This window comes from Oncorhynchus clarkii, chromosome 2, assembly GCF_045791955.1.
Source record: "Oncorhynchus clarkii lewisi isolate Uvic-CL-2024 chromosome 2, UVic_Ocla_1.0, whole genome shotgun sequence".
In the NCBI taxonomy this organism is placed as follows: Eukaryota; Metazoa; Chordata; class Actinopteri; order Salmoniformes; family Salmonidae; genus Oncorhynchus; species Oncorhynchus clarkii.
The window spans coordinates 83,082,982-83,101,973 of NC_092148.1; the positions used below are offsets into that span (position 1 = coordinate 83,082,982).

Sequence of the window (18,992 nt, forward strand, 5' to 3'; positions counted from 1 at the left end):
GTGCCATAACCTTCAGGGACAGTGACAAAACAAGAGTTGACAATGACAAAAACAGAGTTTTGTTAACAAGCACTCATTTCCCCTCCACCTCCTCAAGTCTGTACATTCCACATGCAAATGTACATTATATACATTATATACAGACTACAACATGTGCTTCTCCAACCCAACTCCCAACTATTACAGCCCTCTACTGGACTCTACCAAAGTTAAATTCCCACTTCGACGGTGACCCAATGTTCCAGCGTACTGTACCGCATCTGAATGGAACGTTGAAACCCCATCCATCCCTCTGTCCTCCCCCTGTCCTCCCCCTGTCCTCCCTCCATCCCCCCCCCCCCCCCCATCGGTCTTTTCCTCCCATGCCCAAGTATACATAACCGCCTCACCTCTATCTTTGTGACCAGCGCCAGGGTGTCGTACCACATCTGTATGGAGCCGGGCAGCTGTCTGGTGAGGGTCATACGGAGCACCATGAGGTAAGAGGCAGTTGTGAAGATACTTCTCAGGATGATGCCCTGGATAGACCCCATTCAGATTGTATGTTATTCATCCCCAATAGAAGTATTTCACAGATGTTTTACCTCATATTCATTATATCCACCACAATACCGGTGTCTACGTATGTGAAACATGTGTGTTTTGTAGTGAAACAGATAAGAAAAGGTATTTTATTAATCCCCAAGGGGAAAATAATTTGTCATACTTTGTCAACAATACAAACACAAAACAAATACTCACAACATAAAAAACATCACAAGTCAATTATATTTGAAATAAATATATATAGACCAGTGGGGAAAGTACCTTGCTGAGGGCGTGGGGCACGATAGCTGACACAATGACCAGGATGGCAGAGAAGAAGTAGGAGGCACTGTAGAAGTACCGCAGAGAACCAATCTTCCTCGTCAGCGTCATCTCATCCCTGGGAGGGGAGGGGAGGGAGAGGAGAGGTGGGGGGGGGCAAACAGCCACAGGGAAATCTAATTATGGATTTAGCCCCACATTCTCCCAAATCAGACAGGGATTAAACATTGAACATTGGCAATTTACTCAAGGACTTTATAACCAAAAAACATAACGCATCAAGGATAGAGCTCTCCATTGATTGACTGGACTGCACAATGCAGGATTGTTGCTCTGATTGGCTTTGTTTGTGAAAGTCATGTGTCATGATCATAGAGAGCAATTAATGCTTCCTTTGAGCTTTGAGTCATATTTAAAGGAATTGAAGCAAAATTATCTTGATGGGAATCTCATTAATGAGAGTCACAGATCATCTATCCAAACTAACAGTTTTTAGTTCCAAGAAGATATTAGATAAGAGATAAGATCTTAGATAGATAAGTTCCTGTTGCTAACATGACTTTTCACGTCAGAGTATTACAACAGAGTCAAAGCATGACCACTTTCCCTATAGCTCTGGGATTGTTGCCTTGAGCATTTAAGGGGGGTATATGGCCAATATACCATGGCTAAGGGCTGTTACTTAGGCACGACGCATCGCGGAGTGCCTGGATACAGCCATTAGCCGAGGTATATACCATATACCAAAAACCCCTGAGGTGCCTTATTGCTATTATAAACTGGTTACTAAAGTCATTAGAGCAGTAAAAATAAATGTTTTGTCATACCCATGGTATACGGTCTGATATACCATGGCTGTCAGCCAATCAGCATTCAGGGCTGGAACCACCCAATGCTTGTAAGATCACTTGTCTCTGTTTATGTACAGTATTAGGTTATAGTTAGGTCATGGAGTGTTTTGTGTGTGTCTTACTGTCTGATGTTCTTGATGATGGTCTCCATCACCTCCTCCCAGCCGTAGGCCTTCACTGAGTGGATGTTCTCTACGATCTCTGAGGTCAGAGCCAGGCGCCTGCTGATTAACCCTGCTCTTTTCTGCCTGATCATAGGACCCCCCCAAACACACACACACACACACACACACACACACACACACACACACACAGAAAATAAGACACACACACCATATTGATACAATTAATGAGACTTTTCAACTTCAGAGAGATGGCTGAGAATATAAACATGAAGACTTAACAGGTTTGGATGTTAATTAACAAGATTTATTTCTGGATCAAAAGAGTTTTGTGTGGAACAGTGAAAGTTGTGCCCATCTGAATAGGCAGTTATTCCTACTTTGTTGACATTTCTCAGGGGCACAGGCCATGCCGTTCTGTTCTATGTGGGTAAGATGAGATCAGTGGCGGAGATCAGAGATACCTGTCCTGTACAGACCCATCTAGAGTGCACAGTGTGTGTGCGTGTGTGTGTGTGTGTGTGTGTGTGTGTGTGTGTGTGTGTGTGTGTGTGTGTGTGTGTGTGTGTGTGTGTGTGTGTGAACTCCTGTACAGTCCAGTACCCACCTGTGAGGCCCCATCTTCTGAGAGAGGCAGGCCTGTATGATGCCCAGCAGGGTGAGGGCAGCCAGGGCACAGAAACCATTCACCTCGATCAGCTCCCAGATCAACCCCACACACAGGATGCACTGCAGAGGGGTGATCCACACAAAGTGGGCCAGGCCAAGACTCTGCAACACACATCCACATGAATGAATGTATGAAGAGAAGACACACGCAGTAACATGTATATGTACACAGAACACATTCACACAAACACAAGCACAACAAAAATATATATGTAACGACAAATCTACGATACATATTTTACACCATGGGTCTTCAACCCTCCCAGGAAAATTGGCACCCCAGGGACCCCATAATACATTAGCAAAAACACTTTTTTGTTGTTGTTGTTTTACAACCAGGTGAATGATAATAATGGCAAAGAGAAGTAATCAACATTTTAAAATAGTAGTTAATAATAGTTTTTCAGAATTTTGACCTCCCCACATTATAATTGGAAGAGGAAGTGTAAACTCTTATATAGCCTATTAGCTAGAAAGGTAACTCCAAACACATTTTCACTAAAATAAACTGTTAAGCTGGTCAAACAAAGGTTAGCCATGTGTTGGCAAAAATGTATGTCCAATTCAGGAAAGCTCACCAGCAGCCAGCGGCACTTGCCACACTGGTCAACTATTCGCAGGTGCTTTTTCTAAGCCTATGTGAGATACCTCAGTGAATGTGATTAACTCCAGTGAGTGTATTTAGCTCCAGTGAGTGTAATTAGCTCCAGTAAGTGTAATTAGCTCCAGTCAGTGTAATTAGCTCCAGTCAGTGTAATTAGCTCCATTCAGTGTAATTAGCTCCAGTAAGTGTAATTAGCTCCAGTAAGTGTAATTAGCTCCAGTCAGTGTAATTAGCTCCAGTTAGTGTAATTAGCTCCAGTCAGTGTAATTAGCTCCAGTGAGTGTAATTAGCTCCAGTAAGTGTAATTAGCTCCAGTCAGTGTAATTAGCTCCAGTGAGTGTATTTAGCTCCAGTCAGTGTAATTAGCTCCAGTCAGTGGATTTAGCTCCAGTCAGTGTAATTAGCTCCAGTAAGTGTAATTAGCTCCAGTAAGTGTATTTAGCTCCAGTGAGTGTAATTAGCTCCAGTAAGTGTTATTAGCTCCAGTAAGTGTATTTAGCTCCAGTGAGTGTAATTAGCTCCAGTAAGTGTAATTAGCTCCAGTAAGTGTATTTAGCTCCAGTCAGTGTAATTAGCTCCAGTAAGTGTAATTAGCTCCAGTAAGTGTAATTAGCTAAAGTGAGTGTATTTAGCTCCAGTCAGTGTAATTAGCTAAAGTGAGTGTATTTAGCTCCAGTCAGTGTAATTAGCTCCAGTAAGTGTAATTAGCTCCAGTAAGTGTAATTAGTTCAATATTAGAAGTTGAGAAATAAAGTTGACATCATGAGAGAAAATATTCTCCTATTTTCTACTCTAGGTATGTAATTACAATTTTGTTTATTCTGTTGCTGTTAGTGATATTCATGAAATAATGAACTAATAAAATAAATAATTGACATAATTTGAGTCAATTGGAGGTGTACCTGTGGATGTATTTCAAGGCCTATCTTCAAACTCTCTGCCTTTTTGTTGGACATCATGGTAAAATCACAAGAAATCAGCCAAGACCTCAGAAAAAAAATTGTAGACCACCAGTCTAGTTCATCCTTGGGAGCAATTTCCAAACACCTGAAGGTACCACATTCATCTGTACAAACAATAGTACGCAAATATAAACACCATGGGACCACGTAGCTGTCATACCGCTCAGGAAGGAAACACATTCTGTCTCCTAGAGATGAACGTGCTTTGGTGTGAAAAGTCCCAGAATAACAGAACAACAGCAAAGGATCTTGTGAAGATGCTGGAGGAAACAGGCACAAAAGTATCTATATCCACAGTAAAACGAGTCCTATATCGACATAACCTGAAAGGCTACTCAGCAAGGCAGAAGTCACTGCTCCAAAACTGCCATAAAAAAGCCAGACCACGGTTTGCAACTGCACTTGGGGACAAAGATCGTACTTTTGGGAGAAATGTCCTCTGGTCTGATGAAACAAAAGTAGAACTGTTTGGCCATAATGACCATCTTTATGTTTGGAGGAAAAACGAGGAGGCTTGCAAACCAAAGAAAGTGCAGTTGAAATCGGAAGTTTACATACACCTTAGCCAAATACATTTAAACTCAGTTTTTCCACAATTCCTGACATTTAATCCTAATAAAAATTCCCTGTCTTAGGTGAGATAGGATTACCACTTTATTTTAAGAATGCGAAATGTCAGAATAATAGTAGAGAGTATGATTTATTTCAGTTTTTATGTCTTTCGTCCCATTCCCAGTGGGTCAGAAGTTTACATACACTCAATTAGTATTCAGTAGTATTGCCTTTAAATTGTTTAACTTGGGTCAAATGTTTCGGTTAGCCTTCCACAAGCTTCCCACAATAAATTGGGTGATATTTGGCTCATTCCTCCTGACAAAGCTGGTGTAACTGAGTCAGGTTTGTAGGCCTCCTTGCTCGCACATGATTTTTCAGTTCTGCTCACAAATGTTCTGTAGGATTGAGGTCAGGGCTTTGTGATGGCCACTCCAATACCTTGACTTTGTTGTCCTTAAGCCATTTTGCCACAACTTTTGAAGTATGCTTGGGGTCATTGTCATTTTGGAAGACCCATTTTAAGACCAAGATTTAACTTAACTGATGTCTTGAGATGTTGCTTCAATATATCTACATAATTATCCTACCTCATGATGCCATCTATTTTGTGAAGTGCACCAGTCCCTCCTACAGCAAAGCACCCCCACAACATGATGCTGCCACCCCCATGCTTCATGGTTGGGATTGTATTCTTCGGTTTGCAAGGCTCCCCCTTTTCCTCCAAACATAACGATGGTCATTATGGCCAAACAGTTCTATTTTTGTTTCATCAGACCAGAGGACATTTCTCCAAAGGGTACGATCTTTGTCCCCATGTGCAGTTGCAAACCGTAGTCTGGCTTTTTTATGGCAGTTTTGGAGCAGTGGCTTCTTCCTTGCTGAGCGGCCTTTCAGGTTATGTCGGTATAGGACCCATTTTACTGTGGATATAGATACTTTTGTACCTGTTTACTCCAGCATCTTCACAAGGTCCTTTGCTGTTGTTCTGGGATTGATTTGCACTTTTCACAACAAAGTACGTCAATCAGACCATTTGCTATGAGTCTCGAAATTGAGCTCAGGTGTACCATGTTTCCGTTTATCATCCTTATGATGTTTCTACAACTTGATTGGAGTCCACCTGTGGTAAATTCAATTGATTGGACATGATTTGGGAAGGTGCACACCTGTCTTTATAAAGTCCCACAGTCGACAGTACATGTAAGAGCGTTGTCCGGACCTCTGGCAGTCTCTATCGTGGTGCCACAGGGTTCAATTCTCAGGCCGACTCTTTTCTCTGTATATATCAATGATGTCGCTCTTGTTGCGGGTGATTCTTTGATCCACCTCTACGCAGACGACACCATACTGTATACATCTGGCCCTTCATTGGACACTGTGTTACCAAACCTCCAAACGAGCTTCGATGCCATACAACACTCCTTCAGTGGCCTCCAACTGCTCTTAAATGCTAGTAAAACTAAATGCATGCTCTTCAACCGATCGTTGCTCGCACCTGCCCGCCATCGTAGCATCACTACTCTGGACAGTTCTGACTTAGAATATGTGGACAACTATAGATACCTAGGTGTCTGGCTAGAATGTAAACTCCCCTTCCAGACTCATATTAAGCATCTCCAATACAAAATTAAATCTAGAATCAGCTTCCTATTTCGCAACAAACTCATGCTGCTAAACATACCCTCGTAAAACTGACTATCCTGCCAATCCTTGACTTCGGCGATATCATTTACAAAATTGCCTCCAACACTCTACTCAGCAAATTGGATGCACTCTATCACAATGCCATCCGTTTTGTCACCAAAGCCCCATATACTACCCACCATTGCGACCTGTGTGCTACATGTTTTCCGCCAAACCCACTGGCTCCAGGTCATCTATAAGTCTTTGCTAGGTAAAGCTCCACCTTATCTCAGCTCACTGGTCACCATAGCAACACCCACCCGTAGCAGTCGCTCCAGCAGGTACATTTCACTGGTCATCCCCAAAGCCAAATCCTCATGTGCCGCATTTCCTTCCAGTTCTCTGCTGCCAATGACTGGAACGAACTGCAAAAATCACTGAAGTTGGAGATTTATATCTCCCTCACTAACTTCAAGCATTGGCTGTCAGAGCAGCTTGCCGATCGCTGCAGCTGTACACAGCCCATCTGTAAATAGCCCATCCAACCTACTACCTATCTCATCCCAATATTTAAAAAATATATAATTCTGCTCTTTTGCAAACCAGTATTTCTACTTGCACATCCTCATCTGCACATCTGTCACTCCAGTGTTATTTGCTAAATTGTAATTACTTCGCCAATATGGCCTATTTATTGCCTTTCCTCCTTACTTAAACAATGACCCTAAGCACACTGCCAAGACAAAACACAGGAGTGGCTTCGGGACAAGTCTCTGAATGTCCTTGAGTGGCCCAGCCAGAGCCCAGACTTTGACATCTCTGGAGAGACCTGAAAATAGCTGTTCAGGGACGCTCCCCATCCAACCTGACAGAGCTTGAGAGGATCTGGAGAGAAAAATGTGAGAAACTCCCCAAATACAGGTGTGCGAAGCTCGTAGCGTCACACCCAAGAAGACCTGAGACTGTATTCGCTGCCAAAGGTACTGAGTAAAGGTTCTGAATACTTATGTAAATGTAATATTTCAGTTGTTTATTTTTTATACATGTCTGAAAACCTGTTTTTGCTATGTGATTATGGGGTATTGTGTGTAGATTTAATCAATTTTAGAATAAGGCTGTAACATAAATAAATGTGGAAATGGTGAAGTGGTCTGAATACTTTCTGAATGCATAATAACTGAATCATGATTCATAAACATAGTTTCTCAAAACAGATTGTTAGCATTAAAGGGACATTTCTAAAATGTTCAACTTCATATTCATCATCTCCAGCACTACCCCAACATCAACATATGTGAAAATGGCATGTTTCTATGTTTTGTCATAAACAATTGTTTCCAATGATATCATCAACCAATTAGTAGGACATTAGTAGGTAATGCCTACTCATAATTGGTTAAAATCACACGATGGTGTCATTGGAAACACTTATCTTCCCCTATCTTCTTTACTACAAAACATAGAAATGTGCAATTTTCACATACTGTACAAATCCAATCAAATCTATTTTTATTGGTCACATACATATATTTAGCAGATGTTATTGCAGGTGTAGCGAAATGCTTGTACATTTTTCTGGCTGTATGTAATAACACAAAAAATGTTCTGGGCTAATAATGTAAGAAATAACACAAAAAAAACAAAATACTGCAAAGTTGCTTTGGAGGTAGAAGCAGAGCTGCCATGTCTGTAGACGCCATCTTGAGTGAAGGAGATGATTGAGGGTGAACAAGCAACACTTCAGGTATTTTGTCTTTGTACTTTGAGTTTATTGCTTGGACTTGGGGGTCAATTAATGTTATTGCTGGTATGCAAGTTTTAATGTCTTATGTATTTTTGTCTGTTTTCCTCCTTTCCAGCTTTAATTGTCTGGAGCCTGGTGTTGTTATGGCCAAGGAGCATTCACTCAGATGGAACCAGGTTTCAGCTGCTGTGCAATGTTGACGTCCTTCCTCCCAGAGATGTGAAATCATCCCCCGGGCTGGACACAACCCGACTTTTGAAATGAAAAGGCCATGGACGTTATATGTCCTGCTCCAAATGGCAGGACAGAAATATGCTCTATGGCTAGATTCCTTTTTTCATATCGTAACATGACCTGAACCAAAGTTACTCAAAGGATCTGATGATCAAATCAAATCAAAGTTTATTTGTCATGTGTGCCAAATACAACAGGTATATACTTTACAGTGAAATGCTTACTTACAGGCTTTAACCAATAGTGCAAAAAAGGTATTAGGTGAACAATAGGTAAGTAAAGAAATAAAACAACAGTAAAAAGACTGAAAAATAACAGTAGGGAGGGTATATACAGTAGCGAGGCTATAAAAGTAGCGAGGCTACCTACAGACACAGGTTAGTCAGGCTGATTGAGGTAGTATGTACAGTGGGGCAAAAAAGTATTTAGTATTTAGTCAGCCACCAATTGTGCAAGTTCTCCCACATAAAAACATAAAAAGATGAGAGAGGCCTGTAATTTTCATCATAGGTACACTTCAACTATGACAGACAAAATTAGAAAAAAAATCCAGAAAATCACATTGTAGGATTTTTAATGAAATTATTTGCAAATTATGGTGGAAAATAAGTATTTGGTCATCTACAAACAAGCAAGATTTCTGTCTCTCACAGACCTGTAACTTCTTCTTTAAGAGGCTCCTCTGTCCTCCACTCGTTACCTGTATTAATGGCACCTGATTGAACTTGTTATCAGTATAAAAGACACCTGTCCACAACCTCAAACAGTCACACTCCAAACTCCACTATGGCCAAGACCAAAGAGCTGTCAAAGGACAACAGAAACAAAATTGTAGACCTGCACCAGGCTGGGAAGACTGAATCTGCAATAGGTAAGCGTGGTTAAATAAAGGTGAAATAAAAAAAAAATAAAAAAAAATAAAAAGCAGCTTGGTTTGAAGAAATCCTTTGTGGGAGCAATTATTAGGAAATGGAAGACATACAAGACCACTGATAATCTCCCTCGATCTGGGGCTCCACGCAAGATCTCACCCCATGGGGTCAAAATGATCACAAGAACGGTGAGCAAAAATCCCAGAACCACACGGGGGGACCTAGTAAATGACCTGCAGAGAGCTGGGACCAAAGTAACAAAGCCTACCATCAGTAACACACTACGCCGCCAGGGACTCAAATCCTGCAGTGCCAGACGTGTTCCCCTGCTTAAGCCAGTACATGTCCAGGCCCGTCTGAAGTTTGCTAGAGAGCATTTGGATGATCCAGAAGAAGATTGGGAGAATGTCATATGGTCAGATGAAACCAAAATAGAACTTTTTGGTAAAAACTCAACTCGTCGTGTTTGGAGGACAAAGAATGCTGAGTTGCATCCAAAGAACACCATACCTACTGTGAAGCATGGGGGTGGAAACATCATGCTTTGGGGCTGTTTTTCTGCAAAGGGACCAGGACGACTGATAAAGAAAAATAATGAAAATGGGGCCATGTATCATGAGATTTTGAGTGAAAACCTTCTTCCATCAGCAAGGGCATTGAAGATGAAACGTGGCTGGGTCTTTCAGCATGACAATGATCCCAAACACACCGCCCGGGCAACGAAGGAAGAAGTAAGAAGCATTTCAAGATCCTGGAGTGGCCTAGCCAGTCTCCAGATCTCAACCCCATAGAAAATCTTTGGAGGGAGTTGAAAGTCTGTGTTGCCCAGCAACAGCCCCAAAACATCACTGCTCTAGAGGAGATCTGAATGGGGGAATGGGCCAAAATACCAGAAACAGTGTGTGGAAACCTTGTGAAGACTTACAGAAAACGTTTGACCTCTGTCATTGCCAACAAAGGGTATATAACAAAGTATTGAGATAAACTTTTGTTATTCACCAAATACTTATTTTCTACCATAATTCGCAAATAAATTCATTAAAAATCCTACAATGTGATTTTCTGGATTTTTTTTCTAATTTTGTCTGTCATAGTTGAAGTGTACCTATGATGAAAATTACAGGCCTCTCTCATCTTTTTAAGTGGGAGAACTTGCACAATTGGTGGCTGACTAAATACTTTTTTGCCGCACTGTACTTGTAGATATGGTTAATAAAGTGACTATGCATATATGATGAACAGAGAGTAGCAGTAGCGTAAAAGAGGGGTTGGCGGGTGGAGGGTGGCGGGACACAATGCAGATAGCTCGGTTAGCCAATGTGCGGGAGCACTGGTATTGAGGTAGTATGTACATGAATGTATAGTTAAAGTGACTATGCATATATGATAAACAGAGAGTAGCAGCAGCGTAAAAGAGGGGTTGGGGGGGCACACAATGCAAATAGTCCGGGTAGCAATTTCATTACCAGTTCAGGAGTCTTATGGCTTGGGGTAAAAAACTGTTGAGAAGACATTTTGTCCTAGACTTGGCACTCCGGTACCGCTTGCCATGCGGTAGTAGAGAAAACAGTCTATGACTGGGATGGCTGGGGTCTTTGACAATTTTGAGGGCCTTCCTCTGACACTGCCTGGTGTAGAGGTCATGGATGGCAGGCAGGTTAGCCGCAGTGATGTACTGGGCCGTACGCACTACCCTCTGTAGTGCCTTGCGGTTGGAGGCCGAGCAACGCCATCAACCAGGAGTTGATGCAACCGGTCAGGATGCTCTAAATGTTGCAGCTGTAGAACCTTTTGAGGATCTCAGGACCCATACCAAATCTTTTTAGTTTCCTGAGGGGGAATAGGCTTTGTCGTGCCCTCTTCACGACTGTCTTGGTGTGTTTGGACCATTCTAGTTTGTTTTGATGTGGACACCAAGGAACTTGAAACTCTCAACCTGATCCACTACAGCCCCGCCAATGAGAATGGGGGCGTGCTCGGTCCTCCTTTTCCTGTAGTCCACAATCATCTCCTTAGTCTTGGTTATGTTGAGGGATAGGTTGCTATTCTGGCACCACCCGGCCAGGTCGCTGACCTCCTCCCTATAGGCTGTATCATTGTTGTCAGTGATCAGGCCTACCACTGTTGTGTCATCTGCAAACTTAATGATGGTGTTGGAGTCGTGCCTGGCCATGCAGTCATGGGTGAACAGGGAGTACAGGAGGGGACTGAGCACGCACCCCTGGGGAGCTCCAGTGTAGAGGATCAGTGTGGCAGATGTGTTGCTACCTACCCTCACCACCTGGGGGCGGCCCGTCAGGAAGTCCAGGATCCAGTTGCAGAGGGAGGTGTTTAGTCCCAGGATCCTTAGCTTAGTGATGAGCTTTGAGGGTACTATGATGTTGAACGCTGAGCTGCAGTCAATGAATAGCATTCTCACATAAGTGTTCCTTTTTTCCAGGTGGGAAAGGGCAGTGTGGAGTGCAATAGAGATTGCATAATCTGTTTGGCTGGTATGCAAATTGGAGTGGGTCTCTGGAGTGGGTCTCGAGTTTCTGGGATAATGGTGTTGATGTGAGCGATTACCAGCCTTTCAAAGCACTTCATAGCTAAGGACGTGAGTGCTACGGATCTGTAGTCATTTAGGCAGGTTGCCTTTGTGTTCTTGGGCACAGGGACTATGGTGGTCTGCTTGAAACATGTTGGTATTACAGACTCAAACGGGGACATGTTGAAAATGTCAGTGAAGACACCTGCCAGTTGGTCAGCACATGCCCGGAGCACACGTCCTGGTAATCTGTCTGGCCCTGCATGATCACACAGCATGATCACACAGTCGTCCGGAACTGCTGATTCTCTCATGCATGCCTCAGTGTTGCTTGTCTCGAAGCGAGCATAGAAGTGATTTAGCTTGTCTGGTAGGCTTGTGTCACTGGGCAGCTCGCGGCTGTGCTTCCGTTTGTAGTCTGTAAAAATTTGCAAGCCCTGCCACATAAGACGAGCGTTGGAGCTGGTGTAGTATGAATCAATTTTAGCCCTGTATTGACGCTTTGCCTGTTTTATGGTTCGTCGCAGGTCATAGCAGGATTTCTTGTAAGCTTCCGGGTTAGAGTCCCGCACCTTGAAAGCGGCAGCTCTACCCTTTAGCTCAGTGCGAATGCCTTTTTCTTCTAAATTGGATTTTAAATTGCTCAACTTTTAAGGCAGCATTACTTCCCCATGTTTCCTCTAACTACAGTGTATGATACGCCATTTTGAAGATCTGAGTCTGTACCTTTATCCAATGTAAAAAAACACAGTTTCAAATTGTAGGAAATAAGACTGAAAAGAGACGGTGGATCACATATGTTGATGTTAGGGTGGTGCTGGAGATGATGAATATGAAGTTGAATAAAACAATACGATCTAGCTGGCCTGCTCACATGTGAGATTTGTTTCAGAGTGCCCGAAATCAAGTGAAGTGTTAACCGTCTTCCCCTTTATCCAAAAAGCCTAGATTGGAGGGCTTGGCAATGTAAACTCATGCTAGTTCGTAGAGATAGCTTTGGGCTAAGCCACAAGAGAGGAGAAGAGAGAGCTTGGGAACAAGTGAGAGTTTGAGGCCACATCCAATCCAGGTGATAATTGCCTAGGAGCAGGTAGCAGAGTGTATTGACATTCAACACCCCTGCTCTAGGACTCCTAACGTTCAGCCTTCACTAGCCTAGCTACGGCTAAATTACACACCCCTCTCATCCCATGTTGGCTTGACAAATGGCTGGCTTCACTTGTTTTCTACCACTGAGCACTGACATAAGGCTCATGCCCAAGCCTAACAGGAGTGGAGAAATGTGCTCGGAGTGTGACTCACATTTTTTACGTCCTTCTCACATTGACATCTGCATGATGTATGATTTTACAGGGAGGTTGGAGTTGCCTGGCTGCGTGTGTATCTCGAGCTGGGATTCGGCCCATGCTGCAGTTTTTTTGTTACCACATAGTTCAATTGGGAGATATTCAAGGGAGCACAGCTAGTGTTGTGGTGTCTCAATTCGTAGAAAGCATAGCTTGGTGTTTGGATGCCGATGCAACACTGATTCAAAGTAGTTGAGATTGCAAAATGTCACTCCTGCCCTTGACTACGGTATACTGGCCCAATCTGGCCCCTTCAACCTGGCCCCTTCAGCCTGGCCCCTTCAGCCTGGCCCCTTCAACCTGGTCCCTTCAGCCTGGTCCCCTCACACCACCATGGCCACCTAACTATCCCCTAACTAACTGGCTCATTCAAATCCCCCATTTTTCACCACTGAAACTCTTCCCCCATTGTCTTCTGACACGTTTCGTCACTCTTATGCAACGGTGAAGAAAATCACGCTTTCTGACATAAGACAATGCTCTTCTTGATCATTGTTATAGAGGAGAATGCATTCTCAGTCGACTAAACTGGTAAACTGACAGTTAATAAGTAGATTACTTGGGTCCTTACTTCTCATCAAGATTATTGAGGTTGAGTTTAGGGTTAGTACAGCAGATGAGTTGGGTGGTTCTTACCTCATCCAGCTTGTTGAGGTGGGCTGACATCAGGCTAACCAGCTGACCTGTGCTGATCTTGTCCAGGACCCGGCTGGACAGCTTCAGAGTCTGAGGTGTCAAAGGTCAGGGGTTAGGACAGACACAAAGGGTTAAAAAGCTGTAGCAGGAGAGGCTGCAGTGTGACACTAAGAGGGTGTTGCAGCCACACAGCCCGACCCTCACACAAGAGTCTGGCTACACTGAAGAGGGCAATGTAGATCTTCATGCCTGCCAAGGTGGTGGCATGCCAAAGATGTGCCCATACACACACACCCACACCCTGCCCACACAAACACACACACCACCTCCCCCCACACCTTCTTATAGATGAGGCTGAAGAGAGCGATGCGAATCTGCATGCCCAGGTGGTGCAGTCCAAAGATGGCTGGCTGCAGGAGCAGGAAGCGAGCAGTGAAGAGAAGACAGAGACCCAGGGCTAGGTAGTAACCCTGCTCCCGCTCAGGGGCATGGATGGGGTCAAACGAGCCAATTATACGACCCAGGAGCTGGGGCTGCACTGTCTTCGACGCCTCCTGTAAGAAAAGAGAGGAAAAAAAAACATCCAGAGACATTGATGTAAAGAGTTCAGAATATATCCTACAAAATACAATTTAGTGGCAGCTTGATATCATTGTCTTAACTATGTACCTTGATACCTCTAGTCTTATTTCCAATCAACTCTGAACTGAACTGATGGGCATTCCTAGAAGGTTCCACGGGGAACACCCCACACCACTAGGTTACGCAAGACCTGCTACTGACGTCAGCTTCCTCTCCGAGCCGGGGACACTGGGATACTCACACTGCAGTGACACATGCATCTTCTCCATACTCTGGTCATGCCACTAATTCACTAGTAAGTAACACACACGTACGGGACAGAACAGGCTAACAGCCAGCCTGGGTTGGGTTGAGGTCAGTTCCATTCCAGTTCCAACTCTCTCCATCAATTTAGGAAGTGAATTTGAACTCCTTGTCAACTCCTCATTGACAATAAATGGGCGCTTTTTTTTTCATTCTTTAATTGGAAATGTCCATTTCCCTCCTGAATTTAAATGGAATTGATCACACACACAACCCTAGCAATGGTATAACATGTCTGCTGTCACAATACATGACAATACAATACATATATGTGAGATATTGTCATGTGCGTATCACAGTATATTTAGGTGCTGGGTGAAATAACACTATAATAAGAACCAAACAGTGACCTACATTTGAAATACAAAGTGATTCATCATCTGGTATCGTACTAATAAAGTATGGAGGCCTTTTTGACAAACGTGGCCAACTCCGGTGCCCACAATGTGTGCAGGCTTTTGCTCCAGCCCAGCTCCAACACACCTGATCAATTAGACTGTTAAACTGCAGCCTCTCCAGGTAACCGTTGGCCAACTGTGCTTTACGCGGAGAGATGGACTCACCCCAAAGTACAGCAGGATTCCGTAGAACACAAAAGGCCAGAGGAAACAACGGGAGAGTGCCCGCAAGAGCCGAGGCTTCTTCTTGGCCGATGCCACTTCTCGGTCCCATTCTCTACACCAAGAACACAGACCAGAGGAGTTAGAAACTGTTAAAAAAACACACACATTAGCTAACAGTAAAAGTAAAGTAGGGGCACATTGTTCAGGGCACTGGTGTATAACCTGGGTGATTTGTGATTTGTGCAGAGACCTTAACAAATGAGGGAGAACAAGAGGAAAGAGAAATAGATGACAACATTTATGAGAAAAATAGAGCAAGGAGGGAGGGAGAAAAGCAGAGAGGATGAAAAATTTGAAAATGTGAGAGAGAGAGAGAGAGAGAGAGAGAGAGATTGAGCGAGAAAGAGAGACAGAGAGAGAGTGAGAGAGAGAGAGAGAGAGAGAGAGAGAGAGAGAGAGAGAGAGAGAGAGAGAGAGAGAGAGAGAAAGAGGGTGAGAGATTGAGAGAGAGAGACAGAGAAAGAGAGAGAGACAGTGAGAGATTGAGAGACAGAGAAAGAGGGTGAGAGATTGAGAGAGAGAGAGAGACAGAGAAAGAGACATTGAGAGATTGAGAGAGAGGGAGACAGAGAAAGAGAGTGAGAGATTGAGAGAGACAGAGAAAGAGAGAGAGACAGTGAGAGATTGAGAGAGAAAGAGAGAAAGAGAGACAGAGAAAGAGGGTGTAAGAGAACACGTGCGCGCATCATAGATTGAGGGACCATACCAACCTGTTAATTCAATGTAAAGTTCAAATTCCCATGCAGCTACCAACAGTATTTGGCAGATTTAAAAAAATGACCCGGTCATTTATCACTCTCCGGGCATCTGGCCCTTTTAAAGGTCGACTTTTACACCCATTTAGAGGGCTGCTGGCACCCTTTACCGTGACGCTGCCCCTGCCCCCGCCTCATTGGGGCCCCCGCAGCAGGATAAGGGTTGTGTTTGCATTGTTTCGGGGTCGAAAACACGGGTGGCATTTAACGGGTGGCCTAAGATCCTTCCCTTTTTTCTTTGTTCTTTCTACAATCCTCTCAAAGGTGTGACATTTACTTGCTCTTAAATAACGGGGACAGAGCAGAGAGGAGAGGGCACATTCAGTGAGGGGAAAGGGGAGAGACAGAGAAAGGGACAGAGAGATTGGAGAGAAAGTGAGATTGAGAGAGAGGAGGACGTTAGAGAAAGAGAGCCCAGCCTGACTCATCCCGTCTCCAGTGTGTTTGTTTGGGACACGCTAAGGTTTATGTTTGTCTGTCCACCTCCAACCAAAAAGCATCCCATATTTAAGGTTGGGGTTGTCTGTCTAGAATTTCCAGTTCCTTAGCTAATCATCGCAATCATTGGATGGGCGGTGGAATGAATGGGGGGTTATTACAGTAAATACACTTAAAGGGCAGTAAGAAATATAAATTATCAACTCTCACAACTCAACAAGACAACAACAAAGAAAGGACCAACAACAATGCCAACAGGAGCACTCAAATGGATATATTGATATAGCATTAGGCTAATCCTCTATCAAAATATTGTGTGTTCTATATCATTCATATGGCTGGAATCAAATGAATAAGACATAAGTAAAAATAGGTTCTCTAAGTAGGCTACTGTATGTGCCTACATGTGTGTAATCCAATTGGTTTCTAATTTTGTATTTAGTAACTTCCAATGCCGCACACGTCTGTGATTCTGATTTAGATGAAGAATAATAGTTATAAAATGGTTATATCAATTTAATATGAGTCCAATGTGCCTTACATTGTCACAAAGTGAGGCACTTTGGCTGATACAAACCTTTCTAGTCGTTCAGAAAGATTGTCTGCGAGATCAAAATATGGTGCTTTATAAACATCTGTCAACTCCAACTTCTTTCTGAAGCCCTTCCTCAACAGTGGAGATGTCCACCTGCAAAACAACCAAATGGGTATAGGAGGTTAGGTTGGTAACAAACTCCTATCACATTTCTCCACTCACACAAGCGAACACATTATCCCACTGAGCACAGACATAATTTAAAGTCCTGTTTTGATTTACATTTGATGTAGTTATTAATTCATTTTAATTCAACATGAAACATTTTTTAAATGTCACCATGTCATTGGATTTAGGTTAACAGTTGGATGAAAAAAATACCAAATTCCCTCATGTTTAGGACTTTTTGCAAATCCAATCAGTTTTCTACGTTGATTTAACATGATTTTAAAATGACATGTAAACAACGTTGATTCAACCAGTTTTTGCACAGTGGAAAACTCACAACAAGTGAGTTGGCTATACAGCGTGTATAGAATATAGCCTACTTCTGGGGTACCTACATAGGTCAATGTCCTCCGAAGTTGACCACAGATCGGCCAAATCAATAAATGTATAAATTAATTAAGCAAACGCCCAGTCGTATCTATAGGGTGACAAAATCAAACAGCAAGCAAATAGCAGAGTGTATGTAGCTGGAGAATTAGGCCTACTACATCTTAGATAGCTATATAGATAGTTAAATGATAGCTGAATATATATTTGTTAAAAAATATATATAGGCAATCCTGAGTAGGCTATGTGCATTATAATGAGTTTTGGGATGACATGGGATTTTCTAATGGCAGGAAGCGTGTGGTGAGTAGGCCTATTGTAGACTACAAGATGACAATGTAGAAGTCTCTTACGCGCCTGAAAAATAACGAAGGATGTTTGGTATCAATTACACATTTCATACAAAGATAATCATTATGAAAGTTGGAGGACAATCGACACGTGACGCACTGGAGCGCAAAAGGGCTGCTGGAATTTCCTCTCAGAGCAAAACAGGACACAGAAACTGTCTATGGTGCATAGTTGCCCTAAAAGTGACCATTGAAACATCTATAAAATAATAAGTAAGATCCCTGGGACCTGCCTTGACCTGACCTGGTCCCCTTTCAACAACAGTGCGCTCTCCAAATCTAGCAACCACGTCTAGAAAATCCTTCCATGGTTTATTTACGCGTCAAATCAGCCGGCACATAGATGAATAAAACATATAATTCCTTACCAGAAGAAATATTTGGAGAGGAAGTTTGCATCTTCCACCGGTGACTTCTGCATCCTAAGAGAACCGCCAGTTTGATTTCACTGCACCTGTGAAATCACTGCACCTCGCTGTGTCGCTCACATTTGTGTCCCTCTGCTTCCCTTTTTCTCGAGGATGACCCAGCGCTTGTGATTTTCTGACTGTCCCACCTTGTGCGGATTGTAGCCTAAATGCGCAGATCAGAGGTGATGTCACTGTTGTGAAATTGTCTCTTCCCAACCCGGAGTTGCGACCACTATCCAACCCACTATCGCACTATCCGACTTCTCAGATCAGCATTCACTGTTCTCACACACTGCGGAGCGCACAAAACTGACCGCAGCAAATGGGCTGTCTTGTCCTTTCCTTGATCCTAACAATGAGAACACCGTGGTTAGCAAGAGAATAATTTATGGTCTCGCCAAAGATCCCGAGCGCGTCATTTCCATACTGACAGGCCTCTGCAAAAATGACACGGGTTGCATATTGTGGCAACCCAATTTGCAAAGACATAAACTACTACTACACGGCGTACAACTTTTAGCAGGCAGGTTTCAGAGAAATCACCTCTTCTGCAATTATGTGACCTATTATTTGAATCAATAAGAGGATATGTGATATCATACATTTTATAGAATAAATGTGATCCTTCAGAAAATCCAGTTATATCACCTGAGGCTCCAAGCAATGAACGCATTAGTCTAAAAAGATTAGATGATAGAGTTAGTCTGGAGAATATTCAAGACAAAGTAGGTGAAATCTTTTTGTAGGTCATTCCACGAAATTAATTTTAAATGCCTGTTATATTAAACTAAGTGCCCTTTAATATAGACCATGTGGAAAATTAAATAAATCTGATTTTTAACCCTCTAACTGCACATCGGCAACAGGAAACATTGTATCCCCTCACACT

At 43.0% G+C, this 18,992-nt stretch overlaps 1 protein-coding gene across 1 annotated transcript in view; it reads right to left on the minus strand.

Annotated features, from left to right (window-relative positions):
* Nucleotides 1-18,114, minus strand: part of LOC139382863 (cystic fibrosis transmembrane conductance regulator-like) — a 75,655-nt gene extending 57,541 nt beyond the window's left edge. Inside the window, exons 1-9 of the mRNA XM_071127107.1 lie at nt 18,062-18,114; nt 16,831-16,941; nt 15,001-15,112; nt 13,891-14,106; nt 13,553-13,642; nt 2,388-2,551; nt 1,781-1,906; nt 808-925; nt 390-518 (exon numbers count right to left, since the gene is read on the minus strand). Of these exons, the coding sequence (XP_070983208.1) occupies nt 390-518; nt 808-925; nt 1,781-1,906; nt 2,388-2,551; nt 13,553-13,642; nt 13,891-14,106; nt 15,001-15,112; nt 16,831-16,941; nt 18,062-18,114 (1,119 nt within the window). The remainder of the gene's footprint in view (nt 1-389; nt 519-807; nt 926-1,780; nt 1,907-2,387; nt 2,552-13,552; nt 13,643-13,890; nt 14,107-15,000; nt 15,113-16,830; nt 16,942-18,061) is intronic.
* Nucleotides 18,115-18,992: the final 878 nt, after the last annotated feature.